General features: G+C 33.3%; 1 protein-coding gene, 1 long non-coding RNA gene and 1 pseudogene across 3 annotated transcripts; 2 read left to right on the plus strand and 1 right to left on the minus strand.

The window, feature by feature from the left end:
- The first annotated feature begins 894 nt into the window (after nucleotides 1–894).
- Nucleotides 895–4,896, plus strand: LOC114387212. 2 transcript variants are annotated; one of them, XR_003661273.1, is made up of 5 exons: nucleotides 895–1,170; nucleotides 1,270–2,312; nucleotides 2,483–2,583; nucleotides 2,688–2,762; nucleotides 3,046–4,896. It is a non-coding gene; the product is annotated as an uncharacterized LOC114387212 (long non-coding RNA). The 2 variants fall into 2 exon arrangements; XR_003661272.1 differs by having other exon boundaries at nucleotides 2,688–2,759.
- Nucleotides 4,897–9,723: 4,827 nt separating this feature from the next.
- On the minus strand, nucleotides 9,724–11,082 carry LOC114386223. The gene has a single exon (XM_028346195.1). It carries the CDS (start codon nucleotides 11,080–11,082, stop codon nucleotides 9,724–9,726), a length of 1,359 nt encoding a protein of 452 aa, XP_028201996.1.
- A 1,740-nt stretch (nucleotides 11,083–12,822) lies between these two features.
- On the plus strand, nucleotides 12,823–15,189 carry LOC114386225 (annotated as a pseudogene).
- Nucleotides 15,190–15,652: the final 463 nt, after the last annotated feature.

Consider the following 15,652-nt stretch of genomic DNA (forward strand, 5'->3'; position numbering starts at 1 on the left):
TACGAGTATTTAATATCGTTATATTTGTAAAACTCAAAATTAAAACCATTTGTTAAGTTGAAATAATCTCATACCAGTTGATTTAATCATTTAATATGATTCCTTAAGAGTATATTAAAATTATATTTCTATTTCTATCAATCAAAATATAAAATGTACAAATTCTGAATTAGATGCAACATGTACGTGTGGTTAATATTGCAAAACCCAAGCCGGTTGTCATACGAGACCTCAATGTCTGCCTAGTTCTGCACCAAGTAAAACACCTGCTAACTATAAACAAAGTAATAACACCACCAAAGGGCCATATCAACGCGTTGGCATCTATGAAGCACCGACACTGACACCGGGCACGACACAAACACGGACACGTAGACACCTGAAATGTTGAAAATGTAGAACACGGACACGGCTATATATATATATAATTCAATAAAATAAAATTACATAAAATTAAATATGAGCGATATGCATAAAAGATCTAAATTGAAAATCAAGATTTATATATTCATCATCATCTCAAAAGAACTTTTCCTACGATAATGAGTCACAAAAAATACTAAAAATTATAAACACTACTACAAAAAGATGATTTAACATCGTCAAATCTACATCGGTTATTAAAAAACCGATGTAGTAAATATCACGGTGGCATTTTTGAAATTTACATGAACTTTTTCACATGTCAACAACGACGGTTACTGTAAAACCGCCTTTGTTTCTAAGCAAACTACATTGGTTTTCTATATACCATCGTCTTTGAATTGTTAATATTTTAAATGATTTTTTGATTTTCTTAAAATTACTACTACTCGTGAATAAACCCTAAAGTTCTAATCTGAACAGCGTCGTCTCGTTCACAGAGGGAGGTAGCTCAATCCCTCTCCCTTTCCCTCCCCGCATGGATAACCCCTCCTTAACCACCTTCCCCTCTCTCTTTTTCTCAATCCAAGCTTTTCATTTTTAATTTTTTTTTTGTGTAGAAGAAATGGGGAAGAAGTAGAACGACATCCAGAAAACGGGGCTAGGTCGAGCCCTGCTATCTCGCTTCTACAGGAAGAAGTTCCTTGAATCCTTCAACGAAGTCTCCGACATCGACGCCGTCGTCGAGCAATCCCTAGAACCCCTCCCCAAACTCGCCGTTGCCGCTTCAACCACTCTTATCAGCCTGTGAGTATTCTTTCTCTTCGTTCTGCATTCACGCGCCCACTTTCTTCTTTCTGCAATTTCTTTGTGACATTTGTTTCTGTTGTTGTTATGTGAGAGTAGCGAACCAGGTTCCGTCCCTGATGAAACGACGACCCCAGAAGAAGCGAGGAAGCAGCAGAAGCAAGAGGAGATTGAACACTAGTGGAACGTGACAATTTTCTTTTGAAAAAACTAGTTTTCTCTAATTATGCATTTTAATTTATGCCTGGCCTTGTTTTGTAATTTGAGTGGGGAGTTTTTGGTGTTTTGTTACATGGATTAGTTGGTAAATTAAATTTTCACGAGTATAACTTTTAGTGGCTTGAAAAGTGAAAACCAATCAATATTAAGAAAACATCTGCTTCAAAATCTTACTCCTTTTATTCAAGTATTTTATCTCATGAATGTATTATGTGTATTTCTTCTATAATTAAACTTCAGACTGTCAAGAGACCTCACACTAGCTATGAATATAGCCAAAATACTCTTTTACAAAACTTGGGCAATCCTCTCCATCTTGAGCTCGTTTTTGGCTCGAGTTAGGTTCAATCCATTTCTAATATGGTATCAAGCCTCAAGCCTATCTAGTCTTGAGTTTGGGCCACTGTAGATGTGTATTTCTGCAAATTTCACACTTCTAATTTCCGGTTTTGGGCATAAGGGTGTGTGTTAAGGTGTTTCAAGGCTAAAAGTTTAAAATCCTGTTTAACTGGTCCTCTATACAACTTGTTTTGGTTCTGGGGTTTCTCTGCATACCTTTCTGAGTCTTTTATCATGTTATGGACTGGCCACTGTCTTCTTTTTTGTTTGGTTAAGGACTTCAATTTGTATAATTTCTTTGTCCTTATTTATGCTTTCTTCAAAGCCTTGTAAGTATTAGTGATGAAGTTACTCACATACATATTTGCTACATCTTCTCCAGAAGCTGTCTTATTTTCTAACAATGTATAATGGAATTTATATCTTGGATTGGGAACAGTCCTTTAATGGATTTATTCTACTTATGCATAGGTTGGTGTACTTATTGGCAAGGCTGGAGATACTATACGATACCTGCAGTATAATTCAGGCGCAAAGATTCAGATCACGAGGGATGCTGATGCTGATCCTCTCTGTGCAACAAGGTCTGTGGAATTGATAGGAATTTTGGAAAGTATTGATAAGGCAGAAAAACTAATGAATGTTGTGATTGCAGAGGCTTAATATCACATCCAATCTTTATATCATTCTTGTTGTTCCAATTTTTCTTGCTTTTATTCTTACAATTTTGTTGTTTCATTTTGAGATTCTACAGGCTGATGCTGGGGTTCTCCTTCACTTGTAGCTCGAGGCCTCTCCCCTGCTCAAGCTACTGTGGGATCTGAACAAATTCAGATACAAGTTCCAAATGAAAAGGTGATAAACTAATAATGTTGCCATTCTTTTTACCTTCAAAGGTTATTATTCATGTTTTATTTCTATGTATATAACCTTGAGTAACATCAATTTCTTTTATGCAGGTTGGATTAATCATAGGGAGAAGTGGGGAAACAATTAAAAGCCTACAGACCAAATCCGGGGTGCGCATCCAGGTAGTTGTTATCGTTTACCTTGAACCTTTTTATTTTTGTACCAAACATGTGTGGTTCAGATGGGATCTAAATTCAAATTGGAAAAGGATTAAGCTGATATAGACGGGATTTATTTTTATATTATTTTAATAATCTCTTTTCTTTATTCTTAATTAAAACATCACAGAAGCGTTTGGCACTTGTGGGACAGAGTTGATTGACGAGATTCTTGTAGATTTTCTCCTTTCATTCTCCTGTTTTGGATTTGGCTTGTGTATTTTGACGATGTTTTTTTTTCATGTTTTAGTTGATACCTCAACATCTTTCAGAAGGGGATGATTCCAAAGAAAGGACTGTCCAAGTTACTGGTGATAAGAGGCAAATTCAAATTGCACAAGAATTGATAAAGGAAGTCATGAATCAGGTTTGTTTGACTATACATGCTTATGCTGAGAATTTTTACAATTTTAAAGTTCAGATATCATTGGTGCTTATCTGTTTAGTATAGTTTTTATATTAATGCTCACAATTCTGCATTCTTTTGATATTTGTTATGTGATTTTATATCAAGATATTTGCATGCATTGAATATGGCCTCCCCTCCTCTCAAAAGATTAAACTAGTTATCAGTGTCTTAACTTAAAATATTGGATAAAACACTTAGGTGAAGTTGGATGTGATTAGTTTAATTAATATATGTTGATGTTTTGATGGGGTTTTTTCTCCACTTCTCCCCCGTTTTCATTCAAGGGAGATAAGGCTTCCCTTATTTCCTTCTCGGCTTTACATTGTATTCTGTGTTTTAAGGAGCTTTTGATTTGAGAATCTTGTTTTCCAGGATAATGGGTCATGGTGATTGTTGTTTCCATAGTGATTATTTATCCATATAATTTTGGTTGACATTCAGCTTGATAACATTATTAGTAATCTATGGTAATTATGTTATGCTTGATTGAGTTTGATTAGTTTTAAAATTTCTCTACTAGTAATTCAAAATAATCAGACTCAAGACAAATTTGTTCAATTTTTGTTAATTTTTAGTCTTGCTAATGTTTATGAACAAAATTATTTGGTGATCTTAAGGCTTGGTTTAGTTTTCCTCTGCTGCTCATAACATAAATTAAGTCATTACAAATCATTGTGCTAACTGATTGAGATTTCTGTGAAAAGGCCAGGAATTTTAAACTTGCTGCCAATTGAATTTCAGCACAAGGTAGGAGTGTTTTTTCTTTGTACACACCCAGGATTAACGGGATCTTGCCTAAGGAGTGTGTTAGATTTGGTACTTGGCAGTTTGGATTATCAGATGCAATTATACAAAGATACTAATATTAATCTTACTTAGGGGGTTTACAAGTTTCAAAATTTTCCTAGTTGTACCTTATGGCAATTAATCTCACATGGCTATTAATTATTAATTGCCATCTTACATGGTTACATTTTCATGATTGGTGTTATGTATCTTGAACTATATGCTTATTATTTTCTGTTGATCCATGTATTTTGGTTTTGAGGAAGTAATCTAGTCATTATTGCTCGGAATCAAACAAAGTGGTAATTATGAGACCTGTCATCCTAATGCTTTTTTTTTTACTCTGAAGTATGTTCATTTAAGGGAGTTTGCTTTAATTATTTTGAGGAAACTGTAATAATAAATAAATGAGGCATATTATATCTTCATTAAGTAAATGATTTTTTGAAAATCAAAATGTCTCTTTGACTCAGGATGAGCTGATTAGGCTATGTAAGTGCCAAGGAAATTTGGTAAACATTTTGGCTGCTCTCAATGTATTAAAATCAAAGTCTTAGTTTTTTTTTCCCATTTTTCTGTTGGGAACCACCACTGAAACTGAAAATGTATCATTTAACAATATCATGTTAATGCCTAGGAAAGGCTATGGGATTAGCTATCTTCTGGTTATATATGATGAATTGGGCAATGTATCACTGCTTCACCCCAGGCTCTTTTAACATGGTTTTGTTATGGTATCTGTATTCGGTATGTTGTAACTTTGCACATATCAGACTGCTGGTTCTCTTGTGATAGTTTCCCAAGATTTGTAGTTTTATTACTAATTTTATATTCTTTTGTATGCATACTCACTTATATATGTAGTTGATTTTTTTTTCGAACTTACATATTAATTCATGAGTTTTTTGTCAGGTGGTTTGCAAAAAGGTTTCTACATCCAGATATAGTCTCTATTTATGATTATATCTTTCTCTGGGATGAGGATCTAGGTGTGGAGCATTTTTCACCTTCAAGGTATTAAGGATGCCTCTTTGCTTTCCTACTACTGCTGCTATTTTGATATATGTGTGCAGTCTGCCTTGATATAGGCTAGCAGGAATATGCAATACTGGTGTTAATTTTATGAAAAAAAGAATCCAATTTTATTTGATTACATGATGATATGTTAGTTTATTTTTATTTTTTTCCATTTTAAAATTTGATAGCTGAATGAAAATTGACTTTGAATTTTCTGCCATACATTATAAGATTATATTATCCTTATTAGGTTTGTTAAGCTTACATTAGGTTGCTAAGAAATCTTTGCTTGTCAGGGGTGGTAACAGACAAAAGAGGTTTTTTGTTGGGTTTATATTCTTAAACCTGTTCTAATTGTAAGACTAGTCACTAACATCTCTTACAACTTTTGTCTCATCAAATCAAAGAAAGAATTAACACGGACTAGTCAATAACATCTCTTACAACTTTTGTCTCGGCTCCAAGTTTTTTAAACTTAATTTTTTGAATTCCTATGAAGATTCCCTAACACCCCTTTATGACTCAGACTCTCTTAATTTATCCATCAATTAAAGTTATAACATGTATGTAGTACAAAGTTAAAAAGGAAGATTGATTAATATAATTTCAAGTTTGAAGTATATATGTTTATAATGCTATGAATATGATTATGGATTATATTAATGCTTAATTATGTAATGCAATATAACAGATGGGGATGAGGATTTCATGTCCCCCTAACAGTACCAAATGATCAAAATAAGAATTTTTCACCCAATCAGAGAGGAACTCCAAATGCATCTATAGATAATGATATGGGCTACACTTCCAGCAATCTATGGGTTAATTCTTCTTCCAGGTAACCTCTTCTCTTTCTCTGATGTGTATGAATGTTTGGTGTCACTATTTGCATGGGTGCATGGTTGGATTCACTATCTATATCTATATAAGAATACATATGTGTTGAGTTTAATAATTGAAGTTTGGGAAAATCTAAAATCCAATGTCCACCCTTTTGTGAAACTCAAAAAGTGCTTCTTTCTGACAACTTTTGCTTTTCATTTATTTTCTCCACTTCTGCTTTCTTTCTTTCTTTTCTTTCTGAAGATCAAAGTAGCTATTCCTCATTTGGTGGATACCTCTTATTGATACAATGTCATTCAACTTCTTTAAATGTATTGAAAGCAAATTTTCGTGAAACTAGATTAAATTTTAGTGGTTATGTGCAAATAAATATACAACAAGAGGAGCTATTCTCCACTGTTCAATATATACCTTTTATGGATTAACATTCCAATTTCAGGACAACATATTTCTATGCTTTATACTTATTAAGTTTCTTACTTCCTTTGGCCACTATCATTGCATGTCTTAATGGACTTGCTTTGATCTCCATTCAATAACTAACATTATCTCACAGCACTATACCGTTATCCAATTAGGCTTTATCTCACAGCACTATAGGTAAGAAAATCCCAGTAGGTTGTTACTCTCCTTGTCATAGTCATCCCATCTAAATCATAATCGATTTTGGAACTAGTGGTAGATGACAATTAGAATGCAATAATAAATGAAATGTCAATCATGTATTTATGTTATGGATAATTTACCACAAACAAAGTGAAAAACGTAAAATTTAGGAGATCTTGTGTTACATTTCATATTTTATCTCACACTTAATTGGTCACTGTTATTGTTTTTTTAAGTCACTTTTTTTATTTGTAAAAAATTAAAAATAATATGAAAAATTTATAATAACCCACACTCTATTCGATCAACTGAATTAAACTTTCTTTTGATTTTTATTATCTCATTGATATGCTTTAACAATGACTTTTTCCCGTAAAAAAGACAAGCAATATTGATTTTTTTCAGTATAATATTGGTAAGGACCTCTTTTTTGAGAATGGTAAGGATATTTGAACTTATGAATTACAAAAAAAGAATTAGCCAAATTCTTCACCAGTAACTTATTTTGATACGACAAAAGGGATAGTTAATGACTAATAATTAATAACATGTCTCAATTATTTATAAGATACGACAAAATATTTCAAATATAGCAAGTTATTTTGGTATTTATTCTTTATTTAAAAGAAAATATACATAACTCCATTATCAAAAGTATTAATATAGTTTTTATACAATTTTGTTGGCCACATGAGGATATTATTTTTTAGGATGATCTTTAAGTATCTCTGTTAACACTCTTTAAATTTATAAAACATGTCCTGATTTTAATAAGTCTCATAACTTAATTCTCCTAAACTTTTTGCTTCCAAAAAAACAATTACGTGTATTTCTTCATTTTTTTGGTACGCTTAAACATATACTTCATAAGATACAATCCTACTTAATTTAGATAGTTAGTAGCACTATTACAGACTCAAAGCCCTCCCTCCGTAATTTGGACAAATTACATCAATATTTCATTTCACAAATTTACACCTCTTTCAATAAATAACTCAAACTTAATTACCTTTGTTATTTTCCTCTCTAAAAGTCATCACCTAAGATATTTTGCCTCTGGGTCAGTGGTTCTACCAAATATGGCTGCTTTGTAGTTTAGCAGCTGATGAATGCCTCACAAAGGGCGTCTTGATTTCTATTGATAACAAAATAGTTAGTCAGCTTTTTGTTGAGAAAAGAATTCCTGCAACCTTCTTGTGGTCATGTTACTCCCGAGAAAAAGCTTCTAATAAATAACTATAGCTGTTAAAGACTGTGATCATCGTACATGATAAAAAAAAACTTTAATATAGTTCTTCAAGTTTTTTTTAATATTATTATGTAATCATAATTAGAGTTTTATTCCAAAAAATCCATGCAGTAAAAATTTACATTAAAAATCATCATAGGTTATTAAAATAAAAGTATGATTTTAAAGAGAATTAATTTTAGTTAATCTAAAGAGATTTAATTTACTTTTGTATTATAAAAATAAAAAAGTAGTAAAACTAAATATAAATTTATTTTGTCCACTGTAAAAGTTATCTAAAGTTGCATTGTATCAGCTCAAAATCAATTTAAAATTAATTTTTGAACGTGAAATTAAATAAGTAAATATTTACTTAAAACCACGTAAGGTAATATTTCAAAGTTATCTTATGGTTAGTCAATTTCAAAGTTATCTTATGGTTAGTTAATGAATTATAATTATTACGTCATTAGTTAATGGTATTATTTGAGTGAGCTAGACCCCTTGCTAGTTTCCTGTTAACTAGTGTTTGAAGACTATTGGTGATTTGGTAGTTTAATTTATTATGTGAAGATGCTGAATTTTTAGGTTAATAAATTTATTCATACAATAGTTTGGTTTGAAAGTTAGATAACGTACGTGGCTATTATTTTCTAGTATAAAATTTTAATTTTTAAATTAGCACTGAGTTGAAAATTTGAAATATTAGGAAGAATGCACAATATATAATTATATATATATAGTAGTTAAATACTAATACAATTTAAGATAGTAATTAGCTCTAGTAAGTTAAATTAGCACGTAGTTTGTGATTTTTCTATTACTGGCTCAAATATGTGTATTTTTACATTTAGTATACCACAATCATGCACTTTAACATCACATCAATATTTGAAGGGGAAATTATAAATTTCGCAAACATAATAATAAAAAATTCATTATTCTACATCGATTGAGTGATAAACGATGTAGAAACCCTTCAAATTCTACATCGATTGACTTATAACCGATGTAGAAACCTTGTCATTCCTATCCATTCTACATTGGTTCAGTAATAAACGATGTAGAAATCCTTCAAATTCTACATCGGTTGACTGATAACCGATGTAGAAACCTTGCCATTATTACCCATTCTACATCGGTTGACTGATAACTGATGTAGAAACCCTATCATTCAACATTAGTTTCAACCTTAGAACCGATGTAGAAAGGTCGCCCTTCAAAGACGGTTCTCCAACCGATGTCGGTATTCAACGACACTGTGTTATCACTACGCGTCATAACCGATGTAGAAAGGCCATTAGAACCGATGTAGAAGGCCTTTTTTTTAGTAGTGAAAGCAAGATGATGAATTAGCAACTTCAAGTCTTCAAGAATTCCACAAACTAGCCATCATCATTGAAAAAGACACCCTCTAACTCTGGTTCATCTAAAGACAAACTAGCAATTTCAAGAATACCACAATCATCAAGTGACCCAAAATCATCTCCAGCTACATCCCACATTTTAGTTTCCTCTTGATGATATTGTGGAGTATTCCTTGAGAGAAGTCGTAGGTTGCTATGAACAAATACTAAATCTTCAGCTCTATGTGGTGTCATCTTGTTTCTCTTTAAAGAATGGATAAATGAATATGTACTCCAATTCCTTTCACAACAAGAAGATGAACAAGGTTGCGCAAGTAGCTTAAGGGCAATCTTTTGAAGTATTGGAGCATTAATGCCATGAACTAGCCACCAAGCTTTTGGATCCATTTGACCTCTATCATTTAAAGAATCAAGATCATCAAAACCTTCTCTTCCATCCGAGAAGTTGGCAAACTCAATATTCACTTTCCTTCTTACATCCACATCAAGAAAGAACCTCTTGAAGCATTTTAATCTTTCACGAGTGAGTTCCATGTCTTGATGTGGAGGAACTCGATTAGAATCTTCACTTAACCATTCATGACTATAATATCTACAATTAAAAAGAAATATATACATGATTAAAATTTATGTAATTCTAAAAAAAATGTAAGTAAAAAAGTATAGAGTCAATTAGCTAGGATTTAAAGAATGAGCTAAACAATGGAGAGGAGTGCTACTCTTAGTCCAACGGTCAATTAATATGGAGTGCACTACCTCATAAAAGGTCGATCCTTCACTCTCCTCCTTTCTCTCATATTGATATATGGCATTCTTCACCTTTTCAATCATTGAATCCCACATCTCATATACTAGTTGGAGAGATGAAGCTTCTGTATCCGTTCTTCTAAGAACATCATAGATAGGGCTAGTGAAAGAAAGAATATAATCAACCTTATCCCACCATTTATCATCTAACAAAGTATCTTTCACAAATTTAGCCTTTGCAACATCATCTTCCTTATAAGAAGACCATTGGTCACTAATGACCATCTCTTGGAGTCCTTTCTTCAATTGCTTGAATCTCTTGAGCATTACAATAGTGGAGGCAAATCTTGTTGGAGCAATGGATAACAATTTCAATGAATTGAATGAATTGAAAATTGATAGTCTCATAGAGTGACTCATGACAAAGTTTTTCACAAACATTGCATCATCCGCAATTTGGGTGATCCAAGAACATTCTTCATAAGCAACATTATTTTTTTCTGTATTCTTGGCTGCACATATGTTCTTCAAAGCAAGATTTAATGTATGGACAACACATGGAGTCCAATAAATGGAAGGAAACTCAGCCTCAATTATTAAACCTGTTGCTTTACAAACGGCTGCATTATCCGTCACAATTTGCACAACATTTGAGTGTCCAACCTCCATAATTACCTCCCTCATATGTTTGGCAATGAAATCCTTGTCTTTGATCTCATTTGAACAATCAATGACCTTTAAAAACATAGGTCCACTCTCCGTGACAACCATGAAATTAATAAGAGATCTTCTTTGCGGGTCACTCCATCCATCACTAACAATGCTCACACCCTTCTGGCTCCATGCATTTTTAATTGGTTGTAACAAATTCTCCACATGTCTTCTCTCGTTTTGAAGTAATGTTGTCCTTAATTTATTATAACCTGGAGGCTGGTAACCACTGATCTGATTGTTGGCAGCATAGGCAAATGCCTTCCTATAATGAGGATTTCTTGCTAAATGAAAAGGCAGCCCCGAAGAGTAAAACATCCTAGCAATTTCATGATCAAGTGTCTCTCTAGCTTGCAAATTAAAGGCATTTTCTACAGATGATGTCTTTCTCTTTTTTGGATCAACACCAAGAGTGTTTGTATCCATTTGGTGTTGAGTAGAAACCGGAGGCAATGACACAGATTTTGTTTTTGACCTCTCCACCCTCAATGTAGCCTCATTGTCTATCTTCTTCAAATCTATAAGTTTGGCAACTGTTACCTTTTGACAAACTCTAACTCCCTTTCCTGTCATCTTCAACAAGTGTGCCCTCACTCTAGTGTATTAAAGGTAAAATCACAAATATTGCATTTTATCTCATAATTTCCACCACCAGCTACACTTTTTATCTTTGTAACATAGGTCCATAAAGGTTTGGTATCATCTTGTTCTTTAGATTGACTAGGACTAGAAGCACTCATCTCTACAACAATTTAAAAAAATAAAAAAATAATGTAAATAATTTCTAAATAAAAAACAAACAACAAAAAGCAATTTGTAATCAATGTTGACCGGGAATGTGAAAATAAATACGTTCCAAAAACATGTACATGACAAATACATAACAAATTTATCTCCAGCTTAACTAAAAAGAATAATAAAGATTTAGAAGTTCATCGTGCTGCATAGTTCATGTATGCTTTGTTTGAAATTTGAAATAAGATGGATAAATAATTGAATAGTGAAGTTGACTATTTCACAGCAAAAAAAGTAAATGCATTTAGAAGCTCCTAGACGTTGGCATGTCATATTCTAATGAATAAGCCTTTGTAAAGTGGTATGTGTGTGTGTGAGAGAGAGAAAACAGCCTTTACAATAAAAAACATAAATTACTATCAATTATTTTAACTTTTTATAAAATCATGATTCAGTATTAGATCTTTATACAATAACATATCTCTATGACAACTTTAATGATCTGTGTTTGATTATAAAAAATCAGGTTGAAATATAAACTAACACGAATTTAAGTAAATATTTGACTATTTACTTTCACATTGAAAAATTAATTTTAAAATTTAACTTTAGAAAGAAATTCTAAGTTGAGCATCTTTACATAACTTTTGGATTTAACAAAAAAATTCATTTTCAATTTTACTATTAACTTATTTTTTAAATAAAAATATCCAAAACACATGTGCAAATTGCTTCAATACAACTTGTCTCACAGCATTAAAGCACATGAACTTAATTACGCACAATACCCTTGCAGCCATCCACACATATCACCAAGAAAAAAAACACACACCACTACTCCACACGATTTGGAAAGCGAGAAAGCTGGCCATCACTAACTTTAATTAAAGCATTTTAGAAATATAATCCATTTTTTTAAATTAACCGTAGAAATATCGTCACTCTTTAAATCTCCTGAGTCTTTAGTTTAAAGAAGCTAAATTCAAAATAGAAATATCAAGAAAGCAACATGTGGGGATCAAAAGTAAAGAGACTCCCAAAAAGCATCAGGCCTACGTGTTTTTTCAATGAGAAGTTGCTTTTTACAATAAAATAAAGGTAAATGCATTTAAAAGGGAAAAGTTGCTTTTACGTGCTATGTGTGTGTGTGAGAGAGAGAAAACAGCCTTTACGTGCTATGTGTGTGTGTGTGAGAGAGAAAACAACCTTTACGTGCTAAGAAGTTTGTTTTAACTATAAAATAAAAAATGGAGAAACATGTAATATCCAGCGGATAATAGCCAAAGAGAGAGAATGTGTAAATGTTTAAAGAGTAAAGTGGAAAACCAGAGGCATCAGAGGCATGGCAGCAAGAAAAGAAAAGAAAAGCTTGCGGGGAAGGAAAACCAGAGGCATCAGGCAGCAAGAAAAGAAAAATCAGAGAAGAAATAAGAAGCAAAGCTTACCTGCGCGGGAAAGGAAACCAATGCGGCAATGGAGGCGCTTGCGGGAAGAAGAAGGAGAAGACACAGAACGGCAGGAGAGGTATTTTTTTTGTAAGCATTTTAAAATAAATAATAAAAAAACCTAAGGCTCTTAATGGGCCGCGACGCGCGTGTCTACGTGGTGGGCCGCGTCCAACCAGAGGTGTCCTCCTGTTCAACCGCGTCCGGTGACGGCGCCGGCGACGGACACCGCGTCGCACCGGAGTCGTACGCGTATGGGTGTCCGGTGCGAGTCTGACACGGGACACACCGGTGATGAGCCGCATCCGTGCTTCATAGGTTGGCATACATGTCCACCTTAAAGCCAATAGAGTAGTAGTAGTAGTGCCTACCACATTTTCATCAAACCCCCAACCTTAAATACATGCATCACTCTCTCACATTAATGCAAAAAAAAAACATACCTATACAATATTCTGGCATTGCTAATGAAACATGAGGCTCCACTACCTTGTCGTTAAGCATCATTTATGGTCTTTCTACACAAGGAAATGCGCCTAAGAAATCATTCAAGCCCTTATTGCCCCCTGAGGCCTTGCTGTCCATTGGTCACTATCACACAAAATGTCCTGATGCTGAAGGCATCATCTCACAAAAGGTTGCAGCTTGGGTTAAGAAGGACCCTACATTGGCCCCTGCCATCATACGCCTTCATTTCCATGACTGTGCTGTTGGGGTAATCACATATCTCAATCTCTCTTTAAATTTGGCAATGTGTTTCCTATGCTTGTTTCTTGCTTACTTGGAATAAGGTACACTTGAATTGGCCACATGCATCTTGATTCATGCATCACGGATCACTTTAATTTGCTAGGTGTCATTTGATACATATGATGGACCATTAGAAAAAATAGAGTGTTTAGTGTTTATTTGGAGATAAATATTCCTATTTGATTTGGATCATTTTGACTATTGTAGCCAAACATGGTTGAAATCCAGCATTTAAAATACATTCTCATTATAATTTTTTTTGCACTGTAATCTAATTACAAATAATTTTAGATATGACTTTTAAAGTAATTATTATTAAATCACAATCTTACCAAACATGATCAGTTATGATTAGACTAGAATTAAAATATACAAGGATAAGATGACAATTTGAGGTAGAATATGATCTGTCACATGACCATCTTTATAAGATGTTCGTAATAACTGTAATGTTGTTGGGACCGGAACTTACTTCAGGTTTGAAAATAGGATCACATGCAGATCTTGGTCTCTTCATTGTGTGGATGATGACAATCAAAACTTACTTGAAACACATAAAATAAATAACCGGACCATGACCATTTGCACTTTTATTTCTTCAACATTATTAACCTTCCATTCCTCACTATTTTTCTCCTCACTTTTACACTATTTTTGAGTACTTATTTTACTTCATAGAAAAAAAATACTTTTATTATCTAAAATGAAGTGAATTACATTGTAGTAATATTAGTCAACACATATATAAGTATAACACATTATTAGTTAATAGTTATACACATGTAAATAGATGACAACTTAAAAAAATTCAGAGTGCGAGATTCTAGTTAAACTCCTAACTATATTAACCTATATTATGATTTAACATTTTAAGATTGTAATTAGAAATGTTGATTGAAGTGAATGTGACATGAAACACTTTGTTTGATACACTTCAATTGATCAAATACAATGCAGGGATGCGATGCATCAATATTGCTCAACCATCCAGGAAGTGAGAGGACTGCATTAGAGAGCAGAACCCTAAGAGGCTTCCAATTGATTGATAATATCAAGTTGAGTTAGAAAAAAGGTGTCCAAGAATAGTCTCTTGTGCTGACATTCTCACTACTGCAGCAAGAGATGCCACTCTTATGGCTGGAGGACCATTCTGGGAAGTCCCATTTGGCAGAAAAGATAACAAAATTTCCTTAGCCAGAGAGGCCAATATGGTTCCTCATGGCCATGAAAACATCACAGCCCTTATTGCATTCTTTCAAGAAAAAGGGTTAGACATTCTTGACTTGGTCACTCTCTCGGGCTCACACACAATTGGGAGGAGCACTTGCTCTTCTATCATGGATAAGATTTACAACTTCAATGGGACTGGAAAGCCTGACCCTTCGCTCAATGTCTATTTCTTGAAGTTGTTGAGGAAAAGGTGCAAAAGGGTGATGGATTTGGTGCACCTTGATGTCATAACCCCTAGGACTTTTGACACAACCTATTACACTAACCTTATGAGGAAAGTGGGGTTGTTGTCAACAGATTAGTCACTGTTTTCAGATGCAAGGACTGCTCCTTTTGTTGAAGCATTTGCAACATAGCCTTTCCTTTTTACTAGCCAGTTTTCAGTGTCAATGGTGAAGCTAGGGAATGTTCATGTTCTGACTAGGCCTAATGAAGGTGAAATCAGAGTTAATTGCAATTATGTCAATACTGTCTAATTGGTGCCCATTAATATGTGGTTAATTTCATTGTTCTAACTTTATTTTGTGTTGGTTATTTTGAAAATCGAGATGATACTGGATAAATCTGAAGTCGTGTATAACACTTTCAGATTGAATCAAATTTCGGGGTTCAACCAAAATTGTTCAATCGGATAAAATCAGAAGATTATAATTCAAGAGTTTTGTTTTAGTCTTGTATGTTTTGTCACCTGTTATGCTTTCTGAACCAGAATGATTATTTATGATCAAAGAACAGGTGGTTTTTGGCGGTTAATGGAAGTTATTTCTTTTTAAAAACTACCATTGATAGAAGTTTTAGTAACTTCCATGTAACTTCCAACCGTTGATGGAAGTTTTAGTAACTTCCATGTAACTTCAAAAATTTTCCTAAACCGAACATCTCGTTATTACATTAAAACAAGCGTGCACTCTTATTTTAACATAATAAAGAGATCAATTACACTAAAATGTCCAACAAACCTCCCCCATTATAGTGTAATTACC

The sequence above is a fragment of the Glycine soja genome, chromosome 15, assembly GCF_004193775.1.
Source record: "Glycine soja cultivar W05 chromosome 15, ASM419377v2, whole genome shotgun sequence".
NCBI lineage: Eukaryota > Viridiplantae > Streptophyta > Magnoliopsida > Fabales > Fabaceae > Glycine > Glycine soja.

Excerpts from the sequence above, each read along its gene's own strand:
- LOC114386223 (XM_028346195.1), bottom strand. The coding sequence starts at position 11,082 with ATGACAGGAAAGGGAGTTAGAGTTTGTCAAAAGGTAACAGTTGCCAAA.